The sequence below is a fragment of the Gymnodraco acuticeps genome, unplaced genomic scaffold (assembly GCF_902827175.1).
Source record: "Gymnodraco acuticeps unplaced genomic scaffold, fGymAcu1.1, whole genome shotgun sequence".
In the NCBI taxonomy this organism is placed as follows: Eukaryota; Metazoa; Chordata; class Actinopteri; order Perciformes; family Bathydraconidae; genus Gymnodraco; species Gymnodraco acuticeps.
The window spans coordinates 2,972,281-2,993,019 of record NW_022992160.1 but is presented as its reverse complement, the minus strand read 5'-3'; the positions used below and the strand labels follow the sequence as shown (position 1 = coordinate 2,993,019).

Sequence of the window (20,739 nt, the reverse complement as noted above, 5' to 3'; positions counted from 1 at the left end):
AAATCATTGTTTTTTAAGTAATCACACAGCTGTTTTGCGACCGCTTTCTCAAGAATTTTTGAGAGGAACGGAAGATTGGAAATAGGTCTATAATTGGCTAAAACCTCTGGATCGAGGTTGTGCTTTTTAAGAAGCGGTTTTATCACTGCTACTTTGAATGATTGTGGAACATAGCCTGATAATAAAGACATATTCATAATATTTAATAAATAAGTGCTAATTAATGGAAAAACTTCCTTCAACAGCTTAGTTGGAATTGGGTCTAACATACACGTTGATGGTTTAGAAGAGAGAATCATTGAATTTAATTGTTCAAGGTTTATGGCTGAAAAGCATTCTAGTTTACTATCTAGTGTAATATTAGAACTTACGTTTCCGGGAGCTGTTGATAACACTATACTGGTCAAAGGCAAGAGGTCATTAATTTTGTTTCTAAGAGTAACAATTTTATCATTAAAAAAGCACATAAAATCATTGCTACTGAGTGCTATGGGAATAGAAGGCTCAATCGAGCTGTGGCTTCTCTGTCAGCCTGGCTACAGTGCTGAAAAGAAATCTTGCATTATTCTTATTCTCATCTATTAATGAAGAGTAGTAGGCTGCTCTCGCTTTACGCAGTGCTTTCTTATATTCATTGAGAGTAATATGCCAAATTAAACGAGATTCTTCAAGTTTAGTGGAACGCCATATCCTTTCAAGTTGTCTCGACTTTTGCTTTATTTTGCGGGTTTCGGCATTATGCCATGGAGCTAATCTATGTTGTTTTATTTTCTTCTTTTTCAAAGGAGCAACAGAGTCTAATTTTATTTGCAGCGCAACTGTAGCACTATCAACAACATGATCAATTTGGGGTGGTGTACATTTTGTATAAGTTTCCTCCCTTACATGCAGACATGCTATCGAGTTAAGTATTGGTGGAATCTCTTCCTTAAATTTGGCTATAGCAGTAACAGATAGGTTTCTGCTGCAGGAGCTTTTGACTAATGCTTTGTAGTCTCGTAACAGTACTTCAAAAGTTACTAAGAAATGGTCGGATAAAGCAGGATTATGCGGTTCGACTAATAGTTGCTCAATTTCAATACCATAAGTCAGAACAAGGTCGAGAGTGTGATTATAGCAGTGGGTTGGTTTATTTACACTCTGACAGAAACCAACATAATCTAATATAGAGTTAAATGCAACAGTAAGGCTATTTTTATCAACATGAATATTAAAGTCACCTACGATAATTACTTTATCTGTTTTAAGAACCAAAGTTGATAAAAACTCAGAGAATTCAGATAAGAATTCTGAATAAGGACCTGGTGCACGGTACACTGTAACAAATAAGATTGGCTGCAAAGTTTTCCAGGTCGGATGCGTAAGACTAAAAACGAGACTTTCAAAGGAGGTATAATTTAATTTTGGTTTAGTATTGATAAGTAAACTTGAGTCAAAGATTGCTGCAACTCCACCTCCTCGGCCTGTGTCTCGAGCAATATGAGTATTGATATGGCTGGGTGGAGTGGCCTCATTTATGCTGACATATTCTTCATGTCTCAACCAAGTTTCAGTGAGACAGCATATATCAATATTATAATCTGATATTAAATCATTTACCAATATTGCTTTAGATGCTAGAGATCTTATGTTTAAGAGACCACATTTAATATTCCTGTTTTGTTGCACTGTAGTAGTTGTTACATTTACTTTTATTAGGTTATTATGTATGACACCTCTATTAGGTTTTACCTTAACTTGTCCTTGGGCAGACACACACACCGCTAATATTGGGTATTTTATTGGGTTCGGGATTCCTATGGATGACTGCCTAGGAGATGTGTATGTGTGTGTCTGTGTGTGTTTGTGTGTGTGTGTGAGGCAACGAACAAAAAAACATAGTTTTAGCTCATTAATAAATACATAATAAGTCTTTAAACAATCAAATATACTTCTTTACGTATTCATGCACATGCCTGTATTTTTTATTTGAAGTTGTGTACATTTCTAATATGTTAAAAAGGGAAATGTATCTTACCAAGTGGTGGCCCTGAGTCCCCTGCAGTTTTGCTTGCAGAAAGGACTGCTCCACCCCCAGACAAAATGCCACACCCATATAATTCCCTCATTTTATTGGACACCAGCATGTCAGGTGACATTGTGTATATTTAAAAAAATTAAAATATTTAGAGGGCCAGTGTGAGGTCGAAAAAAGTGGTTTGTTGCCTGAGGGCAACAGTATGCCATAGCGCAAACACAATTTGTTAGGGAAGAAAAGCCTATATAAAGAGGTACAGTACAGCGCTGCACCATCGGTGTCTGATTCATTAAAACAACAACCTTGTAACTGAGAAACACTTAAATGCTACATTTCAAATGTTTACAATCCATCACTAAATTCATGGCAAACCAATTTTAACATCATGCAATAACACTAAGACGACATTAGTTGCATTGAACTGATCTTTTTAATACATTTTCCTTACAATGTAGTGAAACATGGGCTTGAGCTTCATTATTATTATTTATTTTGGGGCGTGGGGAATGAAGAGAAAACAAATATATGAGCATTTTATGAGCATGGGATTTTGACCCCTCCTATAAACATAATGCATAATGCTGCGCTATACTTTGCGGCCACACGCCGTTGCCAAGCAACACTTATTGTTTAGGTCCTTTGATAAGCAGGCAGTCATATCATTAACTAGCTAGATCTGATAGATTTGGACATAAACGCGAGTGAAGTATAACCGGACGCGAGAGAGAGATCAGAGATCAGATCAGCTGCTGCTGACGGAGAAGAACACGCGGCTCTGCATGATCACAGCTCCGCTGCTGTGACGGACCGTTGAGTGGAGCAAAATTAAATACACTAAGAGTTAGACCTAACACACTTAGCTAGTTTATCTACTCTGGAACTAGCTAAACTAGTTATACATATATTTGTTCTTTACTGTCGGGTCACTTATTACAGGTTCAGCGAGCTGCACGAGACTGACGGGCTGTCAGGAGAGGGAGAGGAAAAGAGAGCGCCCCGTTTATTTTTCCCATTTTATTATCCAGAGTTACTGTAAACCTTTGAATAAAGTAGTTCATCTACTATTAGTAGTTTGTTTAAATGCATTAATTGTTTTTTGTTTACATAAAATAAATCTCACGTACCCCCTGCAGTACCCCATCGTACCCCCAGGGGTCCGCGTACCCCCATAGAGGGTTATTATCTCTCCAATTTCACAAAACCATTCAAAGATGGTTTAAATGATATTTGCACATACAAGCCTCGAACATTGAACATGCAGATGAGGGCCATAGTGTGCAGCTTCAATGTTAAGTTTGATGACAGATAGTCTCCGCATTTAATCACCCACTGTGAACGGATTGAAAGATCTGGATTAATGACATTGCTGCCAGACAGAGGTTTGTCCCTCTGGCAGAGCATTAGGTCACTCTATGGAGCATGTATAAAGGCTTTAGCGTGAGTCATTGTGGTTTATTCAGTGACACAAGCGGCAACACGATGATGTTTGTTTTAAGTCATTTTTCAGTTATGACCACTCAAATAGGCCTTTCAAGACCTGTATCTTTCAACAGAAGGACAGCATAAACAAGATTTCCATTTCCATTTGTGCGTTACCACAAATGACATTTAATTGCTGGCCTTCCTTCCAGCTGGGTAACCTTGCCAAAGCCACAACAATAGCAATAATTCAGAGAGCACATTAACACACTCAGATTACAGGTTATGTAATCAGAGTAAGTGATTTTTCTAACCAGCCACACGTCACCTTTTGTTGCTGTCGGTTAAAAGTGAAGCTCTGATTCCCAAGCGTGTGTGTATGTATGTGTGTGTGTGTGTGTGTGTGTGTGTGTGTGTGTGTGTGTGTGTGTGTGTGTGTGTGTGTGTGTGTGTATGTGTGTGTGTGTGGGGGGGGGGGGGAGGCTCTGACTCCTCATCAGCCCAGTCAGCAGAGCAGGGCTGCTCCACCACTAAAGTGATATCCAATTCTCAACACTTGGTGTAGCCAGTGGTGTAAAGTACCTATGTACATTTACTCCAGTACTGTACTTAAGTAACATTTTGAGATACTTTTACTTTAAATGAATATCTCAATTGTCTGCTACTCTGAAATTCTACCCCATTACAGTTCAGAGGTAAATGGTGTACTTTTCCTCCACTACATGTATTTAATACCTTTAGTTACTTCACAGATGTGGATGAATGATGTGAAATATAATCAAGTGTTAAATCAGACTTTAGTTCCACCTGGAGTAAATCCACCAGCTACCCTGCAGTATACAAAGTCATTCAAACTAGCTGCACCTTCACCAGCTTTGAGAACACTTTCATGATCAATCATTATAAAACATATCATATATATTGTTCTGAAATGGACCAATCTGCACAATGACTACTTTTACTGTTGTTACTTTAAATATATTTTGATGCTAATACTTTTCTACTTTTACCTGAGTAATATTTTGATCGCAGGACTTTACTGTAACAGAGGATTTCTACACTCAGCTACTTCTACTTTTACTCAAGTACATGAACTGAGTACCACCTCTTGGGTATACCATTGTTATTGATCTGGAACAGGAAGCTGTTGCAGAATCTGTCATGTGACATACTTCTATTAGAAATGCAGAGATAGGGTGTTATTGAAGTACTCAGTTATAAGTAAAATTCATGCATTCCAAATCTTACTTAAGTAACAGTTTAAACGTATCAGCATCAAGTCATGGTAACGTTTTAAAAGTTAAATAACTTGTTATGCTTAAGGCCCATTTCAAAATCCCATATATTCAATTATTGGATTATGATCAGTGCTGGAAGAAGTAGGGCGGAAGTAGCGATATATTAATTTCAAATACTCTATTACAAGTAAAGGTCCTATTCTTAAGTAAAAGGAAATAAGTATTATGAAGCAAAAATGTACTTAAAGTATAAAAGGTAAAAGTATTAATTCTGCAGAAAAAATTGCCTCCATATGTAATGCGTATATAGTTAAATATATGACATTATCTGATTATTCATATTGTTGCATCAAGTAGCATTTGACTGTCGCAGAAAAACAACGTTTTTGATACAGAAATGATTGATGCTAACAACTTTTTGTAATATATTGTTGTATGTTCTTTTATTGTAGCTTAAAGGTCTCCTATTATACTGTTTTTCATCAAAATATTATAGGTCTGGATATATACAAAACATGTCTCTGAAGTGTTTGGCTCCAAATACCAAACAGATCATTGCAGCATTACCCATAATCCCCTCTGTTTCAGCCCTGTTTCCAAAGTGCTGATTCACTGTCTGTTACTTTAGATGAAAATAAGGAGCCACGCCCCTCTGAGAGAGATTTGGTTAAAAAGAACAATAGGCGCGTTCACACACCGCAGTACTTTTCCCACTTTAGTTCCGATATAGTTCTGAAATGTCGTGTTCACACCAAAAAAATCCTGAACTAAAATTAGTTCATGAGAACCTTTTTACCCCCTTTTCCGTCCCTGCTAGAGAGCACTGACTTTCGTGGTAGAAAAAGGTTCCTATGTCTGATTGGCTGGGCGGATTGCAAACCACGCCCCGTAAAACTCCCAAAAGGTTTTGTGAAGCCGCCATTTTATTATCCTCGCATTAGCATTATTAGCATTAGCATTCGCCCAGCGCACAAACGCAGAGAGACTAACTTATGGCAACACAAAAGAAAACATGGGAGCGGTGGAGATGAGGAGGTGTCGGCGTTCTGGCGATTTACTCGGAAGGCCCCAACTCCGGGGACTTCGGGTGGCAGTACACGCCGTGAAGTTGTTTGCGGCCTGCCAGTAAACCCAAAGCAGAAGAAGACGAAGTAACGTCAGTGGCTTCATTTGCCTAATCCAGTGGTCACCAACCTTTTTAAGCCCAAGATCACCGACCTCGGCCTAGGTGAAAGGCGAGATCTACCTATTGCAGAATTGAGTGAAAAAGACGGCCCAGACAGTGCTTCCAATTTGAGGCCTTTTATATAGGCGAATTGCATCTGAATTACTGTTACAATGAAGGCTACATAATCAGCTCATGGCATATAGGCAGGGGTAAAGTGCTATTTTTTTATGAGTGTGGGACCTCACCTCTTCTAGGGGGGTCCTCACCTCCTTTAGGGGATACGGGGGGACGCTCCCCCGGGAAGATTTTTTTTAAAACATTGAAGTTGAAAGCATCAATCTGGTGCACTTTGAGAGCAACATGAAGAGATCTATGGATACCTCTCTTAGCACCCATATGAAACACAACTGTAAACAGATGTTCTTTTTCTTTATGGATATTTTACAAATCACTCCCCTTTCAAACTGTATTCTTGTTTTACTGCCATATAGTATTTCATACCTGTTTTTCATTTATTCTCTTATTGTTTGTATAACTATAATGATCATATGAAGGTGTGCAGCGGAAATAATCTTTTGAATAATTTGTGACAAAACCGTTCTAAACACTCAGAGAGTCCTTTAGCTCACCTGAGCCCCTCAGTCTGACAGGGGAGGACTCTCCTCCAGCTTGTTGTGGAAACAGCTCCTTATGTCCGTTAGTGCAGCTAGCTAACCAGATGCTAACATCACGGTCCCCGCTAGAACCGGTCCCTCTCTCTCCCTCTCTCCCTCTCTCCCTCTCTCCCTCTCTCCCTCTCTCCCTCTCTCCCTCTCTCCCTCTCTCTCTCCCTTTCTCCCTCTCCCCCTCTCTCTCTCAGAGCCGCTTGAATGACACAAGCACATTTTATTTCCATGCAACTCTCTGATTGGTCTGGTGACTTGCCTCTGTTGCATTCACTGAACACGGGAAATTGCAGTCCTGCCGTCCTCTCTTGTGTCAGGATGAGGTTCACGTCAAGCACGGTTAATGTATTATATTATTGAAGTGTCTCAAATATACGTCAATCAAGTGGCACCTGCTAACAGGGTGGTGGATGATAGGTTTACATCTAAAAACGTATTTTTCAAACATTATTATTTTTATTTTATTTGTCTTTCTTTTGTTACTTTTTTTTTTAACGGTCCGCGATCTACCCGCACCACACTCGCGATCGACCGGTCGATCTCGATCGACTGGTTGGCGACCACTAGCCTAATCCTTCCCCCAGGGACTTATTCCGGTGTGAACGCGATCTGTACTCAGTTCATGAGAACTAAAGAGTTCTGATTAACCTTTGTGGGAAAAGTACTGCAGTGTGAAAGCGCCTATCTTTTCCCAGGAATAGTTCCGATAGTTCCTGGGATTTTGCTTTCACACCAAAAAGATCTGGAACTAGAACTTTTTCTTGCGAACCTTTTCACCCCTTTTTAGTCCCTGCTTCTCAAGGGGTACCTTGGTTGGTGATTGGCTAATGGTTACACAAGCCAAAATCTGATCAGCTCATTTTCAGGACAAAAAGTGAGCAAATATTTTTTCCTGAAACGTTCAGAATGTCTTTACACAGAGGGGACACATGTTTCATATAAAAGACATGAAAAAGTGAATTTTGCATAAAAGGTGACCTTTAAACGGTTAGTCCACTTGCTTAATCTTTTAAATGTTAAAAGTGTATCACAAGTCTTTAATGTAACATCCTGAAAAGTCACTAAAACCTAATAAATAATACATGAGTTAGTATGTAGTGGAGTAAAATTACATTATTTCAATTTAAGATGTATTGGAGTAAGAGAAAGGCATAAATAGTAAAGTAGCATTCAGTGGAAATACTTCAAAACTGTACTTAAGGACAGTAAATGGTCTTTGATACTTTCCATTACTGACAACAGCAATATGTCAGAAATAATCATTTGTTGTACATATTTTCTGCATGTTGGGAACAATTTCATTACACATCAAATCAAAAATATTTGGAGAGCTGAAGAAGTAATACGTTTAAGCAACCACTCTTTCTCAAGATTACCAAACAGTCTCCAAGCAATGAAACATGGAATGGATAAAAAAAGCTAATGTTTGCTGTGATTTCCTGAACTGTAGCTTATTTGGTGAAGAGAATATCTGTACCCAGATATTCCGGATTCACAAATACATATTTCGTCACTACTTGCAGATAAAAACTTTGTATGCTCCGTCGTGCTGATGCTATCCCTAAATCAGAATGAATAATAACATTACATCATCATAACAAAGCCAGAGTGACAGAAGAGATCATTCTTTTTGTTTTTAAACTTTATACAACCAATCAATGGCTCAGTCTTTAGGGACTTGGCTTGGGAACAGGAGGGAGGCTGGTTCAAGTCCCCGTACTCCCAATTTGTTTTGTTTTAAATGTGCTTGAATGAAGATGCAAAGGTACTTTTTTTTTACATGGGATTTTAGGCACCAATATATGGTGGGAGTTACTTTATTTGGGTAAAGGAAATAAATCCTGATGATAAAATACATTGAATTGGGGATTTTAGGTGTTGTAGTGTAACATAATGTATTCTCCCATTATATAATGTTATCTCTATTGAGTCAGCACACATTGACTTGTACCTATTATTCCCCCCTTCCCTTTGCGTCTTTACGGGAAGTAACCTCTTTAAATTGAGCATTTATGGATTTTGATGAATTATTAGTTAATTCTAATGTATTTATAAACCCCTAGACTTTAAGAACTTGTATGTGTTGTATATGTTTCTGCTCATGGGCAAAAGGTTCTGTAAATTGACAAGATAGATAGAACAAAAACATCGTAATATTTAGAGATTAAAGAAATTATATTTTCCAAATGATTGCCAGGGACAATTCAGTACTATCTGCCCTCTTTAGAAATGAAATAGTTTATCACGTGTTAACATACTGATAAGCATTACAGTAGGTAGCCTACAATCATACATCCGGACATTTCGCTGACTTTCGTTTTAATCAAAATAAGACACTTGAGTGTTTAACACAATTAAATGAATTGGAATGACCATTTTGAACTTCACGCGTATTTACGCACATAATGTCCTTTCTCTCATCCTGCACTGACCTGCCCTCACGGTGTGGCTGAACGGCTTCTCCTCTCTGACACGTTCCCCCGGACATAGCGCCCGTCCACAGCAGCAGGATGAGCAGCATCACGTCCGTGTGCATGGTGTCCAGCAGCCCTCTCCAAATGTCTCACAACTGCCACTTACTCCCACAACTTTTCCCGCACAGAAGGTGCATTCTGCACTCGCGTTGCGCCGTACACACAGTGAGATTCTATACATGGATGCTACTGCATTTAATCTCAAAGAGGAGGGGGAGGCTATTTCACCACAAATCCTCCGCGTGAGATGGCTCGGATTTGATCTCCGTGCACTCGGTGCAGTCTGAGCAGGAACGCAGGGCAGGTTTTCTCCGCCTGGTGGCAACAGCTGACACCTGTGAAGGTCACAGGGATGCAGGATATGATCTATGCGCCCTTTCATATGCATGTGTCAAAGATTTAATGCGAACCAGGAAGCAAATCCCTAACATCAGACTGATTATTACTTAGATTTATATATTTGTATATTTCAACAAATCATCTGAAACAACCTATATAGATTTTAAAAGGAAGCAATTGACCAATTATTTCTAATGTGTGTTAGGAGGTTATTGTTGTGTCTCGTCAAATGTGTTAGTTATGTTTATGTATTATTTATGTCTGTCATTTTCATGTTTTTTCACGTCTGGTCGTGTCTGTTTATTTAGATCCTTAGTCAGTCTCTGCATTGTCATGTCTCGTTTTCCATTTCCTGTTTTATTTTCTACTTACCTCTTGTCTTATCCCTCCACAAACCTCTGTTGTCTAGACCCAGCTCTCCTGTTTTATACAGTATACAGTATAGCAACACGTAATGCTGTTTGAACACCTTTCTGTTTGTGTTGTGCACTGACATTGTTTTATGTTGACTTCATAATATTAAGTTTACATAATGAATTCAACTTAATATCATTGCTTTTAACTAACCTAATACAGTTATGTGAAATATGTTGACATAATACATGTAATAAAAGTCAATGTTTCAGTTTGTAACAGTGTGTGTTCTTTGGGGAGTCTGTTATGCTGTGTGGACAGTATTAATGTCCATGGGCAGTGGAGGTTGACGAGCTCTGCTTTGTTGTAAAAAATATGCTGTTTGTAGGATTATCCAAAGGCAGGCTTTCATTTTCCTTTGCACCCTTAGGTTTGATCCTCTTATATTGTTTGATAGATTATTAAAAAACAACATGGCAACAGTAAATCCATTACAGCAGGGCTGTCTGCTGACAGGGAGTCGCAGCTCAGAGGGCAGCTTCTGTCTGAGGCCTGGGTCTCTTTACATTAGCTGTGTACATCCATCCCACCTCTGACAATATCTCAAACAATACAAAACACCTCTCTCTGTGGCGTTTTTATATGTACAAAAGTGGTGGGGCACAAACAACTTAGATGTCTATATATAAGCTTCTGCAGTGACGTGCAGTGAGGTTCATGGCTGGTGAGGCACTGACTCTTCAGGTTTACAAATATTATATTTTGACCTAAATCAAAATATAATATTATTTTCAAAAGCTTTTTTAATTTTAAACAGACAGTTCAACAAAAGGATACCCAACAAATGTAATTTTAGCATTTAAATATTGAATTGTTCTCTCTTAGTAAGATCCCATTTTCAATAAAATGGTGGTCTTACCTTGACTTGAAGATGAAGTCCATTTGCCTATCCTTCTGGACAAAAATCTCTATAACTTTTTTGTAAAACTCTTCCTTATGTTCTTGTAGTTTCAAAAGTCTATCATAAATCTAATCGATAGATTTATGATTCGAAAATGATAAAAGTAGGGTAGACATGTGGATATTATCCGGCTGAACATAACGTGCATTTATCTAACAGGTTTGTTTCCTACAGATCTTATTTGGAGCTATTTTCTAAAATCCTATGGAGAAATCTCATTGCTTTTTTGTGGAGGGAACCCATGAGCAGCTTACTTCTGGGTTTTAGGACGCGTCTCTCGTCTCCTCTTCACACACTGCACTTTTCGCGGCACACGTAGCCAATCAGCTCTGAATGATGTGAGATGACGTATGGTGGGGATGGCAGCTCTATCCCCCTATGGTCATTATTTTTTTGCCACACACATTAAATAGGAAAATACTCTGAGCATGCGCAGTGTAGTTTTTACAGTCACCATTCACTTAGACAGTGAGAGGGAGGGGCAGGATCGGGTTTTGTCCCACATGGCTCAAAACGGCTCAATAGGCACACACTGTAGACACTAATTAGAAGAACACAGACTAAAACAGCAATATACAGACGAATCAGATGATTAAACATGATCTTAAAATATATTTTATATATATTTTATTTTTTTTGTTTTGTAATCATTATTTGTAATACTTTCTGCTGACACTAGGTGGGGCTGCCCCTAATCCAATCAAATCCAATCCACTTTATTTATATAGCACATATTAAAAACAGAGGGTTTACCGAGTTCTTCACAGCCACATAACATTATAATAAAATATAATATTACAATAATAGATAAAAGGCACACATAAGAATAGATAAAAGGCACATAAGGGCTATGGACAGACAAATAAAAGCATACAAATCGATAAAACATAGCTCAAACTGACTCGAAAGCGAGGGAAAAGAGGTGGGTCTTCAGGTCTACTAATGACCAGTCGCCACTGCTCTAGGCGTGGCATTGAGCAGACTTAACTTTCAGATTCAAAGACATTCATTAGTTGTGGTTTGAAACATGTAAATTAGATTACATTTCATATATTTTATTAATCCCAAATTATGATGTTTTTGAGTATTGCAGCATATAAAAAAGACATTGCACATGATACAAAATGTATCATAAAATGTACATTATTATTTAGAATACTGTATATCTCTAGAGTGTTGAGTACATCATTTAAAAATATAGAAACATACAGAATAATTTAGAAAACACTATTATAGACTAATCTATTCCTATTACAACTATAAACACAGGAAATATACATTAAAACGGTGCAAAGTAGTTGCATACAAAATAAAATAAAATGCAAAACCATCAATATTGGTGTTCCAGTTCAGTAAAATAGCATTAGAAGTAAGGTGATGAGTTTATTTACAGGGGATATATAATGTCATTATCAGGTTCTTACTGTGCTTGTATTGTAAAACTTGTTTACATGATTTCATGCAAAAACAAAACACGTGATCTTTTCAAAACTGTCTCTCTTACCTCATTCACACCAACAGTGTTTCAGGGCCGGTTCGGAGCTGGAGCTTGAAAAGCACCGGGTTTTCCTGTTCACACCGCAGCGGAGCAGCCTCTTAGCTCCGGAATCCGGTTCGTTTCAAGCACCAAAAAATTGTCCGGCCAGAGCAAAAGCACCACATACGTCACACTTACGTCGAGGGGCAGGGGGCGGGAGCAGGGGTGGGATCAACTCCTGAACAACAACAAAAAGCCTGCGTTTTATCCAGTTTGTGCACAACGATGGAGAAACCTAACAAGCAGCAGTGGTCCACTGACGAGACCAGCTACCTACTGGGAATCTGGTCTTCCGAAGAGGTACAGAGGAAGCTGGAGCACAATCGGCCATTGTTGTCGGTGTGAGCCATGGATGTATGGTGTGAGCTGTGAGGGGTTTCCGCGGCATCCGCGCGGTTTGGCTTTATGAAGCAGGCACACAAACGGTTACGTCATGACGCAAACGATGACGCAATGACGCAGCACCAGTCGGACTCTGGGCAGTGTGAAAAGAGCCGGAGCTAAACCGAAGAACCGGTTCTGAACCTGAAAAGCTCTAGCACGGAGCTTGAACCGGAGTTGCGTTGGTGTGAATGAGGTATCTGAGTTTACCTGAACTCACCCTCTGTCAGAAACTCTCCGTTTAAACACCCGTCTCTATATGAGACCATCCCCAAAAAGCCCAGTCTGCTCTCTGATTGGCTTGCAAAAAATATATGGCGCAGCTTTGCAAAGGTAGTATGATGGGCTGAAGATACTCAGATGGGGGTGGTAGGGGAGTTAACTCCAAATGGTTTGTTGAGTCCCATGTTTTCTTACCTAGGAAGACCACAAACACACTGACTGGGAGGTTACATTGCACATGTATGGGATGGGATGCACTTCTCATACCTAACTACTTAAGCTCAGTCACTGAAATAAAAATAACTCGGTTTTTGTCTAAAAGCATCCATTTTGTCAGCAGAGTTCATTAAAGTGTGTGTGTGAGATATAGCGTATCTAGTTCACATTTTGTCCTGAGAGTGGTGCTAGAGGAAAGGTTATCATAAGGAAGCATGCATGTGTGCAGTACTCGAGAACTCTGCCCACACATTTGATCAAGGGCTGAATCCAAACCAACAAATGGGGAGTGGGAGGGGGTTATCAAGCCCTCCCTCAGTGAGTCTGCACTGATCCTGACTTCACCTGCTGCTCTGACCAGGTGCAACGCTGTTTCTGCATCGCATCGGACACGCTATGTTAGCTCTATGCAAACAGTTAACTGAGCAAAATCAGATAGACATTTAATATTGTCATACTGATGTTAGCTTATAGGTTACATTGTATTCTTTTTTAAATGTGTCTAGTCTCGGAAAATGGTAGACTTCTTAATTGAACATTACAGTTTTGTATATTTACAGACTTTTGCAAAAACCAAGCAGCATAAACTTCAGATGTAAAACAAAAGGTGTTTACAAACAAGAAGCGCCACTAAAGCTTTTAAATTCATATTTATAATTTTTGTCAGAGAGATGCTGATTTGAAACCGGACCAACATTTATTTCCACCCTCCTCGTGTAAGAAGGAGCCTCGTTCAGCTGTGACTACAGACGGAGTTACCTCGGAGTTACCTCGGAGTGTTACGGAGTGGGAGGTAAGGGGCAGGCAGGGCCGGACTGGGACAATAAGTCAGGCCGGGAATTATACACCCAGCCAGCCCACTACCAGTTTTTTCTGTGCCATTTTGCTTGATTTATTTGTCAATATTTACAGCGTTGCTGCCCATAGTGATAGCCCTATACTTTGAATCTACTACCCAGAATAAACATATGGACATGGGTTACTATTTAAAAAAATTGTGCAAATGTATTTGGGAACCCATGTGAACATGTTTTAAGTGGGGGTCTTATGTATTATGCCAACAGATTTGTAACTGTATAGGGTTATTTAAAAGCAATAATATCAAGTTTAAGTGTTAGATATTAGGTTCACCTTCATATTATTGCTTTCAACTAACCTAATACAGTTATGTGACATTTGTTGACATATTTTGTTAATTAAAGTCAACGTTTCAGTTTTTTCAGTGTATGTATGTTAATGTTTGTTTGCACTTATTGTAAGGAATATAGGCATCAGCTAAATAAAAATGACAAGTAAACTATTGTTAGGGAATAATTTGCTTATTCAACCTTCGACCCAGTTCATCGTTTTCTCTCTTTACTGTCTCTTTTCCCATGGCATAGGTCGACTCTATGGCAGTGGCGGCGCTAGGGGGTGGCTACTTGGGCTCAAGACCCGGATGTTTTCTGAAAAGCCCCGGATGTTTCACTTAAAAAAAAAACAAGAAATGGATGATGTTTCAGGTTTGTTAATCTAATGGTGATATCTGCACTCTGGCTGACTGAGTAAGAAGTGAAAAAGAGTGATGTAACGTTAATGTTATAGCTAGTAAACATGGAGTAACCACACTAAGTAGGGCTGTGCGATTATGGCAAAAATCATAATCACGATTATTTGGGTCAATAATTGATATCACGATTATTTTGACGATTATTCATTGACCATTTATTGAACTTTAAAACAAATAATATTTTACCAATAAACAAGATCAACAAATATGTTGGAGCACACTTCCAAAACCATACTAAACATATATTATTAATATGATAAATAAAAATAAATTAGACCAAAATAAATGAAATCAAACATGTTGCAGTGCACTGTCACAACCTACTGAAAACTCCTTAACATATAGCCAACATTTTGGTAAAACATATTCCACATATTCCACTCAGTTAAACGTTGAAGGCTGGCCAACCGTCATGGTCCAAAAGTAACAGGAAATAAATGTTGAACTACAATTTAAGACCAAATAAAAATGTTTTGGCCACCATGGCAAATGCTGGTAGGGCTGCTCATGTCATCTCTTAAAGGGATAGTGGAAATCCGCGAATTTTGGGTTTAACTTATGTATTTTTATTAAAAATAAGCATAATAAACAATTTTTTTTAATTTCATGCGCCTAGTTTCATTTTATTTTCAATTTTACTGCGCCCTCTCAATGAAACAAAATACTTCGGGAATCGTCTGGAATCTTCGGGTGATGACGAGAGCATAGGAAGACGGGCACAAGTATTATCATCTGATATTTAAGAAATGTGTTACATTTGAAATGGCAGAAAGTCTTGTTGCAAATTCCAGATAGATATTAAGAGAGGTCCCTTGGGTTTCTCTGGTGGTTATCAATAGTAGCAGTTAAGTGAATACTGTTCAAACAATACCTATGTTTGTGTTTTATATTGATTTCTCTGTTTTATCCTTTTATAAATGTAAGGACTAAAAATGGCTATAAACATTCTGGGCTGGTTGGAGTAAACAGGGTTTTATTGCTCTGTGGGGGAGGTGTAGGTATGCATGCCTTGAGACCTTTTGTTGGAAAGTGAGCCTGTTTGGTTTCCTGCTGGCCAGCGTTGCGTCTCCCAATGAGATGACCTGAAAAGATGACCAGCTGACCTAACCCCTAACCCCTCCTTCTTATTCTGGTATATCTGCTGGAGATCCCTGGCGTTCGGTCTCTCTTCACATGCTGCCAGGACCGGAAGGATCTCCGCAGCACGCGAACCAGGGCAGGAGTAGGCCGGCATACTCCTTAACCATTACAATATAATTGTAATATATTATGTTGTATTGTAATGATTGTATTGCATTGTCATATTACCATTAAAGTAGATTATTGTTTAACGGTTACTTGGTAGCTCTGGATTCCTTCCTGTATCATAACCAGCTTGATAGGGACGCGCGGAGATTTGAAAAGCGGACCAGATATCCCTTTAAATCTCTAACAAATGGTGACCCTCGACGTGCCAGATATAACGAAGCTGAGGAAGAATCCAGACGACCAGAATGGGTCGGGAATAAACGCTTTCAAACATCTCAGACAATCGGCAGGTTGGTACGCAGACGCCTGTTATGAAATTCGACTGTCTGTAATTGGATACGCTAAAAACTTTAGGATTGTCTGTAGGCGTTTCACAGTGTTTTTAAAGTTTAAATGGAATATACAATGCATATTTTACTATGTTAGGAAAGTTATATACAAAACGTAAACGTTGATCGCCAGGTAGACGGAAAGTCCTGCGTAACGTAAATAGAGCAGTTTGGCGCGGATCTGCAGGTAGTTTATTCCTGAGTGGCGTGGAGACGGTGCAGTTTGTTCGGTGCGAGGTTTGATTCCTGCACGACAAAACCTGGAAACACGATATTTTAGATCGGGTCGCCGTTTAAAACTGGGGTTAAATAACAGACCAAGGCTGAAAGCTAAAAGCCAGAGGTCTGTTATATGTTAAATCGAGGGAGAGCGTTTCTCTTTGTCTGTAAACTTCTGCTGCTGCCATCTAGTGGCTGAAAGGGGGTATCACACCCTTGACATTTTTATATGGTTTAGCTTCGAGCTTCGAGTTTAATCTGTAAACTTCTGCTGCTGCCATCTAGTGGCTGAAAGGGGGTATCACACCCTTGACATTTTTCATTACATTGCTGGCCGGTATTGAAGACGGGAAGCACGTTAATAGTAACAACGACAATAGCCCAGTATATTAATCAAAGTTAAAAAAGGAACATGTTGGCACCTTCTTACACATTGTGTAGCCGTACCGCCACCTTTCCAGAAACGGCACGGCAGTTAGAACTGATTTTGGAAAACTGGTACAAAACAATAAGGAATTGAACATTTGTTACAACGACAGCACCAGGAGATGAGTAAACTCAAGAATCTGTAGGGTGTAAATACATTGTGAAAAACACATTTTACACTCGAACTGTTTGCACATCATAGACGAGGAATTTAGACAATGTCAATAAATGTTCAGCAAAAGTAATAAGTATGGTGGAAAGTAGACATAGGCCTACACTTGATTCAAATTTCATTACTGTGATCCGATTGGTGTGCTCTGCAGGTTTACTATTGTTCGAAGTAACAGTGGGATTTAAAATGAGAGAAAATATGGGGATGTTTTTTTTCGTAGTGTGTGGAATATGTGATGATGGAAACATGTAGGTATTTCAGAGTTGTGTTGGGTAAATATGTAGCAATGGATGAAACAATTTTTAGAGTGAGTTTTTGTAATATCATTGGTAGACATTAATTATGTTGTTTAGCTGACATTTAACAACTAAGACAGATAGTATGATTAGAAAGAGACAGAGTGGAAAGGGTTGGATTTATTTAACCTCAGTGTGCTAGACTTCTTATAGGTAATGTGTACCGAGACCTGGACTCCCCCTCTGAGTTAGAAAGGCTTTGATCCCGACCCTCCAAGCAGACGAAAGACCTAACCCAACAGGAGACTCCTCCTTCTCCATCGTACAGACAGAGAACCAGAGCTGAACCAACAACGACCTGAGGCATCCAGAACCATCTCCACCTGAGGCATCCAGAACCAAACCAGCATGCTGACAAAGAGGCAAACTCTCATCGGCCCCTCAAACAGGACATGAAGTTCCAAACTGCGCCGGGAGATTTGGCACAATAGCAGAGTGTGGGACATGAGAGCAGAATCCGCCCTCCATAAAAACAGCAGAGAGACTGTAAAGGAGGAGTGCAACAACAGTGGCATGATGGGGCTGCAGATGTAACTGGGCCAATGGCTGCCTAAAAAAGTTACAGCGGATGGATTCAACAGCTGATGGACTGAAGAGAAGACAGAATCAGAGGAGTTGGCATGGTCGATTAGAAGTGAGGAGGCCGGGGTCACGGCTTGAGAAAACCAGGGGAGGAGAAAAGGAGAACGGGAATGAGTGAGTTTACACATAAACACACTTATTCACAAAACGCACATTTAAATAACTTGAATTAACTTCATAAATACGTAAAGACAGAAAGATTTATTAATCAATTGGTAAATTAAAAATAGCAGTAAAGAGGAAACTATTAAAGTAAAATGATAATCATCCTAAAACACACTGACAGAGTAGAACCATATTCTTCAATATTTTCATCATGTTAACAAATCATTCTTTAAGAGATTTTTATTCACGTGTGAATAAAGTAGTGATCTCATTGGTTACAATATTGATCACCATTAAAAGGATAGTTTTAGGAACCACTCTATAAGACAAATCTTTATTTGTATTAATAATGTTAAAGGGATAGCTGGTGCCAAGCCACATATAAAATTCCAATCTAAAGTGTTGATTTCACCATTGTAGCATAGTTATTACCATAGGAGGGCTTTAAGATGGAAATATAAAACGACTTCGGTTTTAAATCCTTGATAAAGGAGGGAGTAATTGTTGCATGTTCGGACACCCAAGGTTCCACACACTGCTAAAGAGTTTAACATTGTTTTTTAAGTAGACCAGAATTATAAATGAGTATAATGAGCTATGAAATGCAGAGCGACACACATCCTAGTAATGTTTTGACTCAAGATAATAGTTATGTACACAAGTTTCTGAAATAGATCATTAGACATTTTAATACTAATTAGGTGTAAATGGATTGCAGCCGCGGCGGGGAGCTGTGGTCTCAAGGTCCTAGGTGCCTCAAGGGGCGGTAACCCTCGAACCTCCTGGTGGACACCGGTGGTCAGGGAAGCCGTCCGACTGAAGAAGGAGGCCTTCAGGGATTTGTTATCCCGGGGGACTCCCGAGGTAGTTGCAAGGTACCGACAGGCCCGAAGGGCAGCAGCCTCATCCGTGGCCGAGGCAAAGCAGCGGGTGTGGGAGAAGTTCGGAGAAGACATGGAGAAGGACTTTCGGGTGGCACCAAAGTTGTTCTGGAAAACTGTCCGACACCTCAGGAGGGGGAAGCAGGGAACCATCCAAGCTGTGTACAGTAAGGATGGGACGTTGTTGACCTCAACTGATGGAGTGTTAGGGCGTTGGAAGGAACACTTTGAGGAACTCCTGAACCCGACAACTCCGCCCTCTATGTTAGAGGCAGAGCTGGAGTATGACGGGGGATCAACACCAATCTCCCGGAGGGAGGTCACTGAGGTCGTCAAACAACTCCACAGTGGCAAAGCCCCGGGGGTGGATGAGATCCGCCCGGAAATGCTGAAGGCTCTGGGTGTTGAGGGACTGTCATGGTTGACACCAGGGGCGTCGCCTGGGGTAGGCATCCGGGGCTTTAGCCCCGGATGTTTTTTCTTTAGCCCCGGACAAATTCTCCCTCAATAATATAATACATTAACCTACTTTACCTATAGGACGGACGGCAGAATTGTAATTTCCCATGTTCAGTGAATGCAACACAGAGGCAAGACGACGCCACCAGACCAATAAGAGAGTTGCATGGAAATAAACGTGTTTTATTGGCTGACAGGTACGTACCTCTCCTCTGTGACAATGTTTCAACTTTAAACTGTCAGCCCCGGACGCGGAGATTCTGAAGATGGACATTAGACATTTCTTTAATAAAAAAGACGGCAATTCTCAGGTGGTGGCTCACACAACAACCCCAGAGCCACCACCTGAGCCAGATGAACAAGGTATGTACCTGTCAGTAAACTTACAAGTTATGCGAACATGTAAGCAAAGCATACATTATAGCTACGTTGACGTTACTTTGAATCGCGCGGGTAAGCTAAACCGTTAGCAAGTAGCTATAGCTAGCCAGATATATTAAATAAACACTTTGTCATACAATCTAAATGTTGTGTTTTTTAGCGTTACTTGGTGATTTCAAAGAAAGCTCTCTGGGAAATGTTGACTTACTGTCTGTGTTCGACATGAAGCTAGAAGCTACCTTACAGTACACCGTTGATCCTGATTCCTGAGTCCTGTCAGTTAAAGTGTTTCATAGTTAGCTTAGCTAAACATCAACCTAGCATTGAAATATATATGTATGGATGTTATGTGACAGTATTTCTGAGAAAAAGTCATCTGAAATGGTGGCATAGTTGCCACTGCTTTACGTGTCGACAGCATGTTTGAACGTATTTGCAGCAGTAAATGTGGCTGTCTGGCCACTGACGTTGCCATAACAACACCTGCATTTAAATGTGCAACCTCTTTTTGTGACAGATTTTGCATGAAAATATAATTCTTCTGATTTATATTTCCTATTGACAGCTAGTTTCTATGTGAACATTATGAGATGGACAGCCAGCTAACAAGCTTTTTATACAAATATTTCAGATCAAAGCCAATCCAGTGGGGCTCCTGAAAGGGGGAAGGGACACTATGCTCCCAAATATGAAGCCTTGACCCGCATCTTAAAATTGATATGATCAAAAAATGATCTGCATTGTCGGAGGCCTTTTTTCCTCATTATCATGTCAAATTGTACAGCTTTCCTTAGTGTTGAATGCAGAAAGATGACTATATTAGAGTATTAAGTGAAAATGACTATATTAAAGTTTTAAGTAAATATATTAAGTGAATTACTCAAACTGCATTTGTATAGGAATGATTCTGTCCTATTGGCAGATAACTACTCTAACAGTGATATCTACAAGAGATGTAAATTTAACTATTTTCAATTGGTTAGTATTACATTTTGTGACGGTGTGGTGACACTCATTTTAATGAAGACAAATGTGTGTATCTTGAAATTCATTTATTTGACAGAGCTGGAAACTGATACATACTTGTTTGTGTTTACCCAC

The 20,739-nt window shown here is 39.5% G+C and overlaps 1 protein-coding gene across 1 annotated transcript in view; it reads right to left on the bottom strand.

The window, feature by feature from the left end:
• LOC117538682 (gamma-aminobutyric acid receptor subunit rho-1-like) overlaps positions 1-9,223 on the bottom strand; it is a 47,882-nt gene extending 38,659 nt beyond the window's left edge. The window contains exon 1 of the mRNA XM_034204561.1: positions 8,940-9,223. Coding sequence (XP_034060452.1) covers positions 8,940-9,043 — 104 coding nt within the window. The 5' untranslated portion in view covers positions 9,044-9,223. The remainder of the gene's footprint in view (positions 1-8,939) is intronic.
• Between the last annotated feature and the right edge of the window lie 11,516 nt (positions 9,224-20,739).